Source organism: Lepisosteus oculatus, chromosome 3, assembly GCF_040954835.1.
Source record: "Lepisosteus oculatus isolate fLepOcu1 chromosome 3, fLepOcu1.hap2, whole genome shotgun sequence".
In the NCBI taxonomy this organism is placed as follows: Eukaryota; Metazoa; Chordata; class Actinopteri; order Semionotiformes; family Lepisosteidae; genus Lepisosteus; species Lepisosteus oculatus.
In genome coordinates, this window is record NC_090698.1 from 40,510,146 (window position 1) to 40,526,851 (window position 16,706).

General features: G+C 38.5%; 1 protein-coding gene across 1 annotated transcript; it reads right to left on the reverse strand.

The window, feature by feature from the left end:
- Positions 1 to 46: 46 nt before the first annotated feature.
- Positions 47 to 15,633, reverse strand: eef2l2 (eukaryotic translation elongation factor 2, like 2). The gene is made up of 15 exons (XM_006626732.3): positions 15,373 to 15,633; positions 12,598 to 12,812; positions 11,188 to 11,369; positions 9,101 to 9,312; positions 8,779 to 8,960; positions 8,406 to 8,511; positions 7,892 to 8,005; positions 7,152 to 7,290; positions 5,511 to 5,706; positions 4,513 to 4,771; positions 2,910 to 3,017; positions 2,240 to 2,593; positions 1,348 to 1,530; positions 579 to 711; positions 47 to 399 (listed from the first exon to the last, which is right to left on the reverse strand). The coding sequence occupies exons 1-15, from the start codon at positions 15,373 to 15,375 to the stop codon at positions 206 to 208; spliced, it is 2,580 nt and encodes an 859-aa protein (XP_006626795.2). The 5' UTR covers positions 15,376 to 15,633; the 3' UTR covers positions 47 to 205.
- Between the last annotated feature and the right edge of the window lie 1,073 nt (positions 15,634 to 16,706).

The window sequence follows — 16,706 nt, forward strand, 5'->3', positions numbered from 1 at the left end:
ATTCCTGAAACATTTTTCAACAGTTGTACAAAATGACTTTCAATAATTACACTTTTATTTCATAGTTTTAATGTGGTTTCAAAACACTAGTTTTAACAAAGCTGTAGCCTTAATGATTTTATTGAAATGCGTTGTTACTCTGCAGTGTATATTCTTGTCTTCTGAGATGCGGTCATGGCCTAAAACACAGAAGCATCGTGATGGATTAAAGTTTATCAAGGAAGTTGTCCAGAGCAGGGATTCCCTCTTTCAGGCCTTTGCGCTTGCGGGTTTCTGCCACAACCTGACTTGGACGGCTGTTGTCATCAAAGGGGTCCCCTGGGAGGATCTGCCAGTGGTCAAAGACGCACTGCGGGAAGGCCTGGCCACCAGTATTGGACCTCAGGTCTGCTGTAAAACCTGTTTTATACGAACAGTTACTTTTTCATTCTCATACTCCATTGGTTAGCTCTATTTTGTAAACATACATCGAAATGCTAAAAAGGTTTTAAATGGTATATTAAAGACTTCAGTTTCTGTTAAGTGAAACATTTTCAGTGTGCAAATTCTGAACTAATGCCAAAGAAGATGCCACTTACCGAACGATTCGTTTACAGGAAGGTAAGCTTTAACGACAAATATTGGTGTTCCTGCAACTTGAGACTCTTCAAATACATGACCTCTTTTTCTGTTTAGGACACCATAGATGCCGCCCACTACGTGCTCTGGACACTAGAAATGAGGTAAAAAATATCGCATTAAGTCATTGCTTGTTCTGTTCCGTACGTGGTTCATATTACATGGAGTTTATTAAGCCAGTAATTTAGATTACATCCTGCCTCTTTCTTTTGGAGCTCTGTAAGTGCTAGTGCACACAAGAAAGAATAAAGTTTAATATGGGGCATTCTTCAGAAAAGTATGAGCTCTCTGGTTCAAGGTATTTATTTTCAGAGCAAATGAAAGTCCATGTTCACCTAACATATATATATATACACACAACAGACTTTTAAGACTTCCATACACATGAATCATACACGTGAAGCTGGTTGTTTTTCAGTGAAAAGAACGAGTTTTTTGTTGCTACCCTGTCAATTTTGAACCATAGCTGCAGCTCTTCATTTTGTGAACCCAAATGCATGGCATTCACGCTACCAACTGTGTGACGTGAGATGTCCACATTGTTGCTGAACTGTCTGCTTAAGCTTTTTCAAATAAGCTGTCTCTAAAAGAAAACAACATCTTTCAGTTTTGCTATATTTAAATGTCATCTCTGATGTGTGATGAACTCTGTGTGATGTTACCTGAAAAAAAACCTGGCTCCCTGAAAACAAAGTCTTGGACAAAAGGCCAAAAGTGTAGTCCGGTTACCTGGATTTCCACCAGGTAGATGGGCTCCATCATCCTGGGCTGTGCTGTCAGTACTGAGGCGTACAGGACTCTGCGGGCTGTGGGGATGATCTGGCCCCCTCCGCGGTGAATGGCGTCAGCATGGAGAGTGACATCATGGATGTCAAAGCGTACAGCACGCATGTTCTCCTCGCAGAGGGCACCCTGCAGGACAGCAGCGCCAAGACTTTTACAACCCTCCCAAGACACAGCTCTGTTTAATACACATTTTAAAAAAGCAGATCATGAAGATATTTTCATATAAGGAATGTGATTTATTTATTACCATTACTTTTCTTTCATTTGGAAAAAGAGACTGGGTTTGCCTGATGGATATCCACTTCTGCGTCAGGTTTTGCAGGATACTAATTTTCCTTGCTCTGGAGTTAGTATCAGGTCCGTTTTATTGACATTGTACCTTTCTTTCCCAAGTAGATGATTTTTTAGCACATTTTTAAAGAAAATGTAGTCCACAATTATATTGACTTGTAAGCTGTATCTTTGTTAAAAGATAGACAGACAGACAGGTTGTTAACAGGGAAAAGCAGCAGTTGGTTAAGTCTGAAAAGGAACACCTGGACCACACTGGGAACTTGAGTGGTCTTTTGGGGTTTTGCTGGTTTAGCAGTCTCCAGGGCCTGAAAACACAAACACCCCTGACTCGCCAAGAATCACTTGAGAGGAGCTGCTTCACGACTGGGAAACTTGGCCCGCGGGGGACAGAAAAGGAAGAGAAAGAACCCCAACTCAAAGAGTCATTTTGAGAGGCTCTGTCCTAGTGGTGGAAAATGAAGAGAAATAATTTTCTCGACTCACTGAGAGTCACTGTGGGAGGCTCACCATTAACATTAAACAGACATTCATTAATACACACCTCCTTGGTTGCCCACTGAAAACCAGCAACAACGCTGTCCTTGATTTCATTCAGGTACTGCACTCCCTTGGTTACGTCCACCAGGATGTTGGGCCCAGTGCCATCAGGCCCAAAGCACCAGATCTTGCGTGCTTCAGCTACATCCCACTCGTACTTCTCTGCCAGGTAGCGGGCTCGTTGTTTCAGCTCCTGCCGCGCAGTCACATCCCCTTTGTCAACATCCTCAGCCAACCCATCTGGGAAGGGCCGAGCTTTCATGTAGAGACGGTTGTGCTTGTTGGGAGACTTGGACAGGCAGACTTGATTGGACTCATCGCTGACTGTTTCGCGATAAGACACCACAGGATCAGATTTCTGTTAAGACATGAAAGATTTAAGTATAACACATGTTTGATTGCTAGAGGAGAACCACAATAACATAAAACATTTATCAGCACTTAACAGTACATCACCTTCATCACATACCAACACCTAAATAAGCAGTATAAGATGTTTCTTATAGAAGCTTTTGAGGGAAAGTTTTCCTCTGTGATATGTCTTCTGCCTCAGTATAATTTGATGAATTACGTAAATAAGCCTCTGAAGAGCTATAGCCTGTACCTCCTAATCATCAACAGATAATTGACTTTTGTAAGACACACAGATAATATGTCTGCACCACAGTCCTCACCTTAATGGGAATGCAGGCATGATCTTCCTCTAAGTCTTTAAGGCAAATTTCCAAGTGCAGCTCCCCAGCTCCAGCTACAATGTGCTCCCCAGACTCTTCAATTATACACTGTCAAAGTAAGGAAAGGGATTTCAAAGAACAGAAAAGAAGACTTTGACCTAGCAAAAGGAATAATATACTCAGGTGTACAAAGACATCTCAATATTTAGTCATGGTTAGCTCAAACTTACATCAGCTATGAGAATGTGTGTAACTGGTTATTATTTGTTAAAAAAATGAATGAACTGAATGAATCATTTTCAGTTTACCAGACAGTCATGTATCAAATATATGAAGGGGTTGTTGATACTTGTTCATATTCAAATAATTCTACTGATTAAAAGTGAAGCCTTGGTGAAACATTTTAACTAATGGTTTTAACAGCTAGGAGCCTCATGTTTAATTTCAAGGCAGTGATTCACCATGAAAACAGCTGTTTAAAAGCCTCTTATTAAAAATATATATATATAAAGAAAGCAGTTCTATAGTTCACTACAGCTCCCAGCTGCAATACTACAAAATGTAACCATTGGACAGAAAAATAATAAAATTTAAATTAGTTATGAACAAAGGTCTAAAATTAAAAAAAGCCTTGAATGTTAGAATTATTCATTTACTATGAATTATTGAAATTCAGTGTAATCTGTGTTTCCTGTAAGATTTGCTTTTTCTTTCGAAGTTCTAAGATTAAGTTCTAAGAGTTTTCTTTACCAGCCAAAATAACCAGATTTATAAAATAATCTTCACACATATAGTATGCAAGTGTAGGAACAACTGTTTATGATTTATTTTACAGTCTTAAGGGAAACTCGCACACTGACAAGAAATAGGAACTGAACCTTTTTAGTCATGAACACAGAAGGGGAAGAGATCCAATATAAATCATCAAAAGCACTAACAAAGTCAACTGGGCATTAAAGAACAAAAGCAACTTCTTTACGCAAAAGATTATGGGAGAAAGGAGCAAGGTACCCAGCCATGTTCTTGAAACTAAAGTAGCAAACCACCAAAGGGTTCATTCTTACTTTCAACATTTTCAGCTTCTTTTAAAATGCTGTTTTAATTTCATTTTTTATATTAATTAAATTATAATTAAATACATAAACAAACATATTTATATATGTATAAACATACATATTACATCTGTAAATATGTAATTTTATGTCTACAATTTATACATATTACATACATTTTTGTGTACATGCATGAGGTGTACATGGGGTGGCTCTGTGGCTAAGATCTGCGCCTGTGGCTGGAACATTGCCGGTTCATCTCGTGGCTGGCAGAAGAATCCTAGAATCCTATGTTGAGCAAGGCTCTTAACCGCAGCTGCTCCAGGGGCGCCGTATAATGACCCCGCGCTCTGACCCCAAGCTTCTATCCCTGTCTTTGTGTCTCATGGAGAGCAAGTTGGGGTATGTGAAAAGACAAATTCCTAATCCAAGAAATTGTATATGGCTAATAAAAGATCTGATCTTATCTTATAATTAACATATTTGTAAATATGTTAAATAGATTATAATGTTATATGGTTTTTTTGTCTCGTAATGGCCATGTAAAATACCTGAACCATGGGGTCAGACTTGGCAAGACGTTTGAGGCCCTCCACCAGTTTGGGCAGGTCGGCCGGGTTCTTGGCCTCCACAGCGACACGCACCACGGGGCTGACACTGAACTTCATCACACGCATGTTGTGAGCATGCTCAAAAGTGGAGATGGTGCCAGTCTTCACCAGGAACTGGTCGACCCCCACCAGGCCCACAATGTTCCCACAGGGCACATCCTCGATGGGCTCCACATAGCGCCCCATCATCAGGATTGTTCTGTGCGCAGGACAAAGTTAAACTTCATTTTGTTACAATTAACTGTTGTTTTGCTTTTAAGGGCTTCAATGTGGTCTTGAGTTTGTTCCAGCTTCAAGAGCTGATTTATAATGTTATATACAGTATAGAAGAAAGAAAATAATCACCATTTAAGTTGAATGTTTTAACTAAAGTTCCATGTTTGGCAGTAATAAAGTTCTGGGATACATATTTGTTCTTGTGCTGTTTAAATATGTGGTGCTCAGTGTCATTAGTTGTGGAGATGCCAAATATAAATGTCACTGTTAAGAATTATATTTGGGATCTAAATGAAAATAAATGTGTGGTGCATTGGCACAGTGATTAGCATTGCTGCCTTGCAGCACGGGCCCTGGGTTGAATTCTTGGGGTGCTATCTGTGTAGAGTTTGTATGTTCTCCCTGTGTTCAGATGGGTTTCCTTCCACAGTACAAAGACATACTGGTAAGTAATTGGCTTCTGTACACTAGACCCTCGAATGATTTTGTGTGTTTGTGCCTGTGTGTGCCCTGCGGTGGACTGGCGTCCCATCCAGGGTTTATAGGAAAATGGATGGATGAATACATGGCTGGATAACAATAAATTTAAAAAATCAATCATGGGCAAAATTACCAGTCAAATATCCATCCATTTTTAAAACTGCTTTTAAAAGATTTTTTAAAAGTGAAAAGGGCTAGAACTTCAATTAATTAATTATTTGCACAGAAAAAAAAATGCTCACCTTTGGATAGGTTTTATATACAGATCTTCCTTTTTGCCAGGTGTGTAGTTTGGACCCATGAGGCGCACCTTCTGGCCAGTGGCCACCACACCAGAGAAGACCCGACCAAAGGCGTAAAAACGGCCTTTGTCAGTGGTGGGTACCATCTTGGAGATGTACATCATTAGAGGAGACTTTGGATCACAGTTCTTGATACCTGAACAAAAACATTAGGGTTGGTCTTTAGACTAGATCTACAAATATTCATCTTCATAATGACAGCAATCATTAAGCCCAAGAGAGCACCATGCGGTGTCTTTACTAAGACAAATAAACAGCATTTTCAACTAACATGGCAGTCTAGCGTTGTTGAAATTAAATGTTTGCTGTTCAAACTCTCTGGGTAGCAACATTAAAGTATTAAATATAGAAATCATTTATGCACGCAAAACTGATCTGGCAGAGTTAGCTATAATAAGCATGTATTTTTAGCCCTCAGTAATGAGCACTATTAATGTCACACTACAAACATTCAGATTCCATGTGCCAATTATTTTTCTTTACTTCCCATATTCATACCTAAGATGTTATGAATAAAAACTGATGGTTGTATGTTTGTCTACGTAAAATGGAGTCAAGACATTCAACAATGAGCTATTCAGTTCCTAATACATCATTCTGTACTTTTCTGCAAGCAAGGGGAGGGCACCTAAATCCTGTGAAGTATATTATAAATAACTGTCACCAAAGGCTGCGTTTTTAATTGAGAACTTTTGACATACGGTATATGGATTTGTACCACAAAAAAGATGTTGATTTTAATATCAGTTTTCTTCTAAGTAGAACACTACCCTGAAGATATATTGAAGATAAAAATAGTGATCATCTGGTAACATCTTCAGTCCAGGCTAGAGCATGAGTCCCGTTGCCTGATTCAAATCCAGGCAGTGTGTCCCATGGCAGGGAATGAAACTGGACCAGCAAAGCAGGACTAAGCAGAACTACTATAAGTCAGTTACAGTGGTCTTTAGTTTATCAGTGCAAAAGTACTCCCTAATATCAGTTAAGCTTTTGCTTATGTTCTCTGATGGATGGCACCTCACAGGCAAAGAAGGAAGAGTGTTTTAAGATCCCCTAGGCCAATGTGGGAGAGCACTGGAGAAGAGTGAGTTTTGTGAATATGTAACAGGCCTCATTTGAGCATATAGCCTGCATAAATCTAAGCATCAGTGTTCCCTCTGTATATAGTTATTGTTAAGAGGAATGCGTTTCCCCTAGCCCCATTTATATTATCATACATACCAAATATCATGGTTTCTTAGTTCAGTCTATACAATACATTTAATTGAATAAGATATCCTAATAAACAGAACGTGTGTAAGCAATATTTATATATGTTTATCCAACATACTTCTTGCTTTTAAATAACATCATAACTCTAAAGAGCATGTCTTTTAAGACAGATATACTGTATAAGCCTTTTCCATTGGTCAAAGTTAGCTTGTCCCACTCAAGAGTCCGTTTGTAGGGCAAAAAAGGTTTGTTGTGAAACAATGACAGATAATTAATATGCATTTCCATGATTCATAGCAGCTGCTTGCTCTACACACTATTACCCTGAGTGTAAGTGCTTCTGCATTTGCATGGGCTATATTTACTCACCCATGGCAGCCTCATCATCAGGTGGGCCCTCATACAGCAGCTCACAGCGGTACTTCTGAGCTGTCACTGGGGAGGGCAGGTGAATGGTGATCATCTGGAGCAGGGCATCTCCAGCAGGCAGCCACCGCCGCATCACTGCCTGAACAGAACAGCAGGCAAATGGCATGGCACAGTTAGTGTCTCAGAAAGAACATGAGGTGGTATTCATTAAATGAACCCTGGCTAACAATTCTGCATAACATTCATCCATGTCTTCCAATTCACAGGGGTCACAGTTCTGCATAACATTCATCCAATTCACAGGGGTCACAGGGGAGCTGAAGCCTATCCCAGCAAGCAAAGGTGTATGACAGGACACCCTGGATGGGATGCCAGTCCAGCACAGGCACATACAGACACACTCACACCTAGGGTGTGGGCTTGAGTGAATTTTCCCTGAGACCGATTAACCTGCGACTGTAGGAGAAAACCCACGCGAACATGGGGAAACACTTACAAACTCGACACAGACAGCATCCCAGGTCTGAACCCAGGACCCCCGCACTTTGAAGCAACAATCCTAACCACCAGGCCACCGTGCAGCCCATAACAACACCAAAACAAAACAATAACACAGTGCTGACTCAATGCTTTAAGGAGAAGCATTCAAAGTATAGACTACTACCAATAATAATTCAACCAAAATCTGACAGTATTTTTGAATACTTATATATCATTAAAGATTAAACAAAGATAGATACCTTCAGCAATGGTTTACCCTCCTTTTCTTTGTCTTCTGAATCCAACTTGATATCCAATTTCTCAATCATCTTTGTTGTTTCTTCTTTCTTGAAGTTCATGATGGCATCAAAGACCTGTATGTTATTAAAGAAAACTAATATTAAAAAAAAATAAAGGAACTTTCTGTTACTGCTTAAAACTAATTTATATTAATATGTGCAAACAAACAGAGTGCTGCACGTAAAAAAAAAAACACATTTTAACACATTTCATTTAAGGAGTTTTCACTCATACTGTATGTTTTGAACTGTCAGTCTAACCAGGGTAAGAAATGCTAGCAATATCTGATAATTAAATACTGTATAAAAATAATTATTAGAAATATTACACTATTAAAAACAATAATAAACTTAATACAAGCCCACATGTCCATAACTATTTTCCACTTTTTTAAATTTTCTTTCTCACAGCATCCTTAAGCAGATTCATGAAGCTGTACAGCATGGCGACGGGATAAAAAAAAGTCCTAAGTACCTTAAAGATGGGATCTAAGACAAGCTGGCAGAAAGTGCGAGGCAGTTTCTTTCCTTCAGCATTGGTGGCTGTCTTGCTAAATTTACCTGCTGCAGGATCAAAGTATCTGGAACAAGGAACATCAATTAATGACGAGTGATATTCAATTATTTAATTGCAGCTGTATTTGGAGTCCAAGATGCCCAAGATTTCTGTTTTTTTCATAAGAAAACACAAAGTGTCTAAACAACATTTTCACAGCAAAAGAGAAATTCTTTGCAGGCACACAATGAGGTAATACAGTATAATCTAGACCTCCTCCTTCAGAATTATTACACAGAACTGGACTTGCTTTGTTATCTGGTCTTTACACACAGATGGTAAAGACACTCACTTTTCTCCCCAGAGCTTCTTCATCATGTCCTCCACTTTCTTGGCCCGTTCGCTAGGGGGCAGCTGTGCCTTCTCACCTTTAGCGGTGAATTTGGCAACATACATCTCAGCAAACTGCTTCAGGGTAAAGGCCCAGCCGTGAAGTCCTGATCCAAAACCAACTGTGCCGATGACTGGATCCACCTAAATTTCACACAGAACCAATAAAAACACATGACTGGTCTCAAAGTCGCCAAGATTCCACTGCCTGAATGGTAACGGTGGATGATCTGACATTCTTGTTAAACACAGTATCCTTCTGTAAGTGCTTGGCTTTCATTTACCATGATGTTGCCCATGGGCCCACTCTCCCCCTCTCCGTACGTGGAGATGATGACGTTGACGTTCTCCACGATGCGCTGGAAGGTCAGGTAGAGCTCGTCGGGTTCCAGCTGCAGCTCTAGCAGGGCACGGTCCATCTTGTTCATCATCAGCACGGGCTTGATCCGCTCGGCGATGGCCTGCCGCAGCACCGTCTCCGTTTGCACGCACACACCTGTGCAACACATCGTCCTTCAGCTCACCCTTCACTCTACTTCAGGCCTGGTCCCAACAGGCCATCCCCCATGCACAGAAGAACTACAGTGGGTTTTTTGCTGGATGACCTTTAGAATCCAAAATTTATCTCTAATGAAGATAATCTGTGGGCAGCACGGGGGCGCAGTACTTAATATTGCTGCCTCGTGGTGCTGGGGCCCTGGGTTCAATTTCAGACCTGGGCTGCTATTAATGTGGAGATTGTACGTTCTCCCCGTTTGCATCCAAAAACCAACTTCATACTGGTAGGTTAATTGGCCTCTGGGAAATTTGGCCCTAGGTGTCTATGGATGTGTCTGCCCTACAGTAGACTGGCGTCGTGTCCAGGGTGTAGCCCGCCTCGCACCTGTTGCTTGCCAAGATAGGATCCCCCACAACCCTGAATTGGAAGAAGGGGTTAAAAAATGGATGGATGGAAAATAATGTGTTATTTATCTCTCATTCAAAAGTATTTTCTCTGTACGCTTACTTTAAGTGGATATATTCTGCACGTACAAAATCTGTCCAGTTATTGTTAAAGATGGCGGTGAGCTAGAGCCAAGACCAAGAGAAAAAGGACATATAGGGAGGACAATTTGGAGACATCAGCTAATAAGGACTGTCTTCAGACTGTGGGAAGAAATTGTAGCATCAATCAAAAACCTCAGGAAGAACGTGTGTACCTGTAATTGAACCCAGGACACAGTAGCCATAGGGCAGCAGTGCCCTAGGTCAAGCCACCATGCCACCCTTGTACAAAATATCATCCAAAAAAAAATGTAAAATAGGGAAACGTATGAGTCATGTAGGATTTTCTGAAATGCTGGGCTTTTTGTTTTCCTTGGTTGAATCTGAATGTCTAGCTACACGATGTGAATGCTTATTAGCAGAAGCAGAAGGTTTGAACTTCTAACAAGAGGAATATCAAATTAATTAAGTTTGTTATTATTAAATATAATAACATTGATACTTCATATTGTTAAATATAATAACATTGATATTTAATATTTTAAATATTACATTACGCACAGTATAACAATATGCTGTGCAAAAAACACTACAAAGCTGCACTAAAAACAAAATTAAATGGACTCTTATGAAATAAGTATTGAGTAGTAGACATTATACTCCATCACCTATAGTACAGGCAAATACTTTCTATATCAAGAAAATCTTATAAAAAATCCAATGTTGCCTTACTATGGTAAACACAATTAAATATCATGTGATCTATACTTCCCTTAGCTAAGCCACTAATATATTAAATAGGATTCAGCAGGTGTCATTAAACCATTCCATGGATAATGTTTAATTTTGTAAAAGAAAACCACCTCAAATATTTTGAGAATCATTAAAATTCCATCTAATTAGTATTGGAAACAATAGCATTCGTGGTGTTTTTAATGCTTCTCAATATATTTTAAGAAGGCATTAAAAGATTTAATATTAATATTAATGGATTTCTTACAAAAGTCCAAATTTTAGCTATAAATGACAGTGAATCAGTCCACCCAGCCATATTCTCAATTTCCAGTTCTCCACAAAATGATCTCCAGAAACAGTGATACTATTACACATCAAACAAAAATTTGCAAGCCTGGTTTGGGTTCAGAATTCCTAAACATTCAGAGTTACAAAAATGTATTGTGATTTGCAGGAATATTTTAGATAGGTTAACAAGGAAGTAATGAAGTAACTCTACAAGTATTTTCAAATCCTAAACAATATTCAATCAGTTTTGCAAGGACTGACGATGTGTACAAATATTTGTATTTCTTGGCAGGTGCAGTAAAAATGCTTTCCATGACAACTAGTGAATCTAGAAGATAACATTTTAACTTCAGCAATGCCATACCTGAAACACAATCTACAACTACAAGTGCACCATCAGTGACACGCAGAGCAGCAGTCACTTCGGAGGAGAAATCAACGTGACCAGGAGAGTCAATCAGGTTAATGAGGAAACCAGAGCCATCTTTGCACTGTTTGATGAAGGCCAAGTCATTGTCACTGAGCTCATAGTACAGAGAAATAGCTCTGTAAGGAAGGCAACATATAAAAGAAAGGTTAAGCAAATATAATTACTTGGGTTATAAGGAAAAAAAAGAAGATACTGTATACTACGATGGAAATTTTACAGGAAAGAGTCACAAATCAGAGAAACTACTCTTCCATACACAAGTTAAACAATCATATGCCACCTCAGAAACGAAAAGTCTTTTTTGTGAAGAGTTAGCCATGAAGTGACAGCTTTTTGGCAAAAATCTGCCATTAGTATACCAGGCCAGGTATACTTTTATCCTAAACATCCTGTGGTCAATTGCCATTGATTTATTAATATTAATACTGCTTGTTTTTTTATGAATTTAATAGTACTTATTAAAAACAAATTCCCTTATATACTTAGCTTGCTTTGCCAAATGATTATCTATTGGGAAATAAACTATGTTATGGTAGGCAGACTACTGTAAAATATGTTTTCCATGTGTTTCATTTTTGTTTTCAGTTGCTTAGTGTTTTTTTAGCTTATACATGTGATTTTAACCATGTTTTAAAAGGTTTCTATAAACTGTAAATTACAATGAACAAAAAACTGGCAGTCCTTTAGATTTTGTTCTTTTCAGCAGCTTTAATTTATGCCTTTTCCTATTTCTCATCCACAGGGAGTGGCACAATTGAAACACGGTCAGAGAAAACATTACTTTGTCTCTGTGCATTTACAGAAAGAAAGAGGCAGCCGATCTGAGGCTTTTCTAGTTCTCTTCAAATATGGTTGTGGCCGTGGAAGAAAAAGGGTATCAGATTGTCACTAAAACTGATGGACAGATGAGATCATTTGAACCCTTTCACGTTGTATCTGGTACAGTACTTTATTAGCCTGCTGTTTCTCACTTTGTTACCAGTGAATTGCCAATCTATTACCATTTATCTTCAGAATGTAGAATATGTATGTATGAATGAATGTAGAACTCAGAGCAACACTGCACATTATATCAAATTATATCTTGAGGGAAGTAAAGAAGCAAATTACTGACATCTGATTTATTAAGATATTTATTGTTAAACTTCTACGGACGCTTTTCCAGTTCTTCAGTAACTGTCACATGAGATATGCTGGACTCAACAGGAGCATACATAACAAAACATTTTGTTTTCTACACAAATTGGTAAAAAAAATAGGAAAATGTAAAAATAAACAAGATCATTATATCTGTCATTGACGTAGAGTAGAAGATTCAGTATTAATTACCTGAGAAATACTTACGTTGACTTGATGGTGATGCATCTTTCCTGTTCATCTTTCCTTGTGTCTGTGAATCTGGTCTCCCCAGCCCTTGCAGAGGCAATAATTCCTGCTTTGCACACTAAAGAGTCTGTCAGGGTTGACTTTCCATGATCTACGTGTGCAATCACGGACATGTTCCTGATGTTGGACTTCTTGTCCATGATTGCCCGGATCTGGTCTACAGTGAAGTTCACCTAACAAGAAAAAAAATATTGGCCTATACATTTGACAAATACTTTTTACTTACCCTAATTCAACAGATAATGTTTCAATACACCTCCAGCCATAATAGTTTGTGCACACTTAAACATGCATTTAATTAAAAATATAGCTATTGTGCCTCCAAAAAGTTCAATGATAACCAGAATGATCAATTAACATTTTAAAATATCTTACACTTGTTTAATATAAAGCAAACTTTGTAGAATATGTTTATCCATGTTTAAAAAACATTTGTATTGAGCTCCTTTCTGAATAAGTCAATGTCAATAGTGTGAGTTCATCCCTAGAAATGTCAATTGTTCCTTCAGCTTAGACACGCTGTGAATTCTTCTTAATTTTCAAACTAAAATATACATGGTACAATCCCAAAAGGCTCAAATTAAAATTGCCCAATTAACATTTTCAAATAAAGCAGTTACAAATTAAGGTTAAGAATGTCAAGAACAGTGCATGCGATTTACTAATACAGCCATTACTACATTCTAACAAATGATAAGTGAAAAACAGAAAGATAAATGTGGCAGTTGAGAATGAACAGTTTAACACGAACAAGAAACTGACAGAAATTGAAACTACATGTATGTGTATTTAAAACCAAGGATAAGAGGCATAGCATATCTTTACCCATAGCTTTGTGGGCATATGGAACAAGCTTCCTAGCTGGATGAGGTTCTTGGATCAATAAGCTTTTAACTACCAAATGGATCAGATGGGCCAAATGCCTCCTCTCTTTCTTATGTTCTTAAGTTAGCGATTTTGCCTGATGGCTCTAGGATCACAAGCTTGATTCAATTCTGAGACACCTTCTGGGTGGAGTTTGCATGTTGACATTTTCTATGAGCAGGTTTTCTCTGATCTCCTCCCACCTCCCAAAGAACTGCTGGCAAGATTAACCGCTATCTCTGAATTGTGTGTCTGAGCTTTACAATGGACTGAAATCCCATCCGGAGTGTAGTCCTTCCACCTTTATTTCCCAGACAGACTGGGTTGCTAGTGGGTTGCAAGGAATAAAAGTATCGAAAGACTAACGAATACACTAACTTAAAAAAAGCAATTAACCTGACCAATCTATCATTGTAAATCATGAGTTGACAAGTTTTGATTGGTGCCATATGTTTTGTTTCAATTTAACTCAGGAATGATGATGTGCATTTTTTAAACAACACATTCATGTTTGCCTAAATAATTAGATAAATAAAGTTATTAGGAGCAACTTAACAGTCCTTATTTTTGTCTTCTTTTAATGTGTTTATAGCATCCAGTTAAAGGTACCTTCCAAAATAACCTAATCTGTACTGTTATGCTGTTTACAGCCATTAATGCATATCTGTTCCCTAACAAATGAGTTTAATAATAATTTACACTTATCGACTCCATTTTTTAATTATCGGAATTAACGATTATAAAATCGTCGGTTTTCATGTCTTATTAGGGGTGACAGTTAATTCACTCTTAGATGCTCATGAAAAAAAATACATCAAGGATGCTTTAATGTTTGAATAACCTTCAATTGAGCTTCTTCTATTTATAATTTATTATATTGATTAATTAATAATCGGGCGTCAGTCGTTGTTTATTAATAGGTACCGATTCGGTTCAGATTTTTCATGAATTGCTGTCATATTAGTGTAATGTGTTAAGAACTCTTTGCTTAGTTTACACAAAGCGTGAGGCTGGCCTTGCAGATCTGGTTTAACCTGTGCATGGTGAGGGGCCCTTCCCCGTTTCTTGTGTCTGCCGCATTACCGCCGCCCACACAACACACAGGCTGCACGCAGGCAGCCAGCGCTTTCTATCCAGGAAACCCAGCCTTTCACAACCCGGCGGACCGCAGTGCCAAAATAAAACCCAACGTGAAGCGGCGATTTCACATCGGGATGGTGCGTTTCTACAAAATTTTGCAATCCCCACTGACGTCTGATATTATGCAAATTAAAGCCAGAGAGGTGAACGCCCAGCGAAGTACAAGTGGGCGGGCCCTCACTATTTATAAACAGGGGGTAACGCTATTCCCATTTCTCTACACCCCTCCCCAGATGGGGATAGGGGAAGCACAAAAAGCGAAAGCCTAAAACATTTGACATTTGACGTTAAAGAACTGAAGGGAGTCGATAGTAAATGGTTATCTTGGAGCAATATGCGCACAACAGAGACTGTGAGTGTGTTTTGATAAACATGATCAAACATGAGAGGTGGACACGCTCAGGCGACACCATAACACAAGACTACAGTGCTCTCACATTTCCTGGAATATTTTAACCGAGGCGTTTTAATTTGAGATCAGCGTTAAATTGCAAAAGGTGTTTAATTCCGTTATTCAGACAATACTATTTTTTGATCATGTCAAAAAGTCTAGTATTCGCGTTGTCAGATAAATAACAGGTAGTTTTGATCCATTACGTGATCTGAAATAAACCTCTTCTGTGTCTTTAAAACGGGAGAATAAGTCGATATTACATTCAAAATATGCAGTTACGAACGAATTCTGATCTATTTCTGGACTGCTCATACATTTATAAGCAAACGGCTTACCATTTTGGCGAATATCTCCCGAATATCAGGGTCGGCCTCTGCAGATTCCGGACGATTACCTCTTCCAAGGAGGACTTCAGGGGAAAGAGGCTGACTATGACGTAGGATCTCTGCTTATGGTGCAGCACCCAGTACACGGCAGGTCATATGGACCGAACTGACCCAGGTCACACCACTACAGCAAGGTGACAAAGCTGGCTTCAGCTGGTCTCCAGGCGAACTGAGGCGCACAAACGGAATGCCAGCGCACACACGGACTGCTGCAGTTCAGGAATCCACGCAGGCTCTGCAGTGTTAGAAAGATTTCGCCTGTCCCTTGTCTTGCAACAGTCCTGTACTTGCGCTGACTTCTCTAAGTGGAGCTCTCGAGCATTTCAATCAGTCGAAAGCAGGAGAAGCAGTAATGGAAGCACAATGGATAAAACTCAGCTCCATCTTTTGTCTTTAAAAACTTACAGTTTTCTGACTATTACACTTTCATTTACACACAACTTCTGAATCTGAAAAGATGGATGTTTTGGATATTATATCATTGTTGAATCGGTACTCTAATCAATGTATCACAGTTTAAATGCAGCACCTGTTAGTGTGTGCCCTTCTATACACTGGAGGCCTAATGTTTTATACCTCCATGACTGTCTTCTCAAGATCAGTTATCAAGATTAGGAAAAATACACACACAAAGCAAATATATTGCTTATGAACTGCAGTTGACTTGAGCAATAAAGTTTCTGAGCAGTAAAAACACTAAAGATTTGTTTACAAGCAGAAGCTATTGTTGATCAAAGAGAACACACATTCAACAAAACAGGTTACATTTTTATTTTGCCTACTGAGATTCGAGTCATAGAAACTGAAATTCAAACTCGAGTTTATCGGCTTGAGAAGTCTTGTTTGTTTTTTGATGTTATATAATTGGATGTAAAATTCCAAATAATGAAATCAGAAAATGTTTGATTACATTAACGTTTGCCTTGTAGGGATTGGTAGAATTTGTATATACTTCCTTGGTGCATCCATTTCCAGACACTATTAAGGTTCATCATCACTGTTACTTTTTTACATAAACATATAAAAGCATTGGTCTTCATCCAGACTAAGCTGCATAAATATCTACAGTTTTTTATTTATAAGAAATCATGTTTTTATTAATAAGATACTAATACATGTATAAAATACAATTTTTATTGTATCTAAAGTTAATTTATTCAAAATAATTACTTAACTGTAAAAAGCAAGTAATTTAAAGCAGTAGAAGTTCACAAAGCAATATAGGATACGGGATATAGGAATTACAGCAGATACAGTATATGGAGATGGGTGGGTTTGTTACA

Excerpts from the sequence above, each read along its gene's own strand:
- eef2l2 (XM_006626732.3), bottom strand. Across the intron at positions 7,291-7,891 it reads AGGGTAAACCATTGCTGAAG|GCAGTGATGCGGCGGTGGCT; the intron begins GTATCTATCTTT and ends TGTTCTGTTCAG. Across the intron at positions 712-1,347 it reads TCTACCTGGTGGAAATCCAG|TGTCCAGAGCACGTAGTGGG; the intron begins GTAACCGGACTA and ends CCTCATTTCTAG.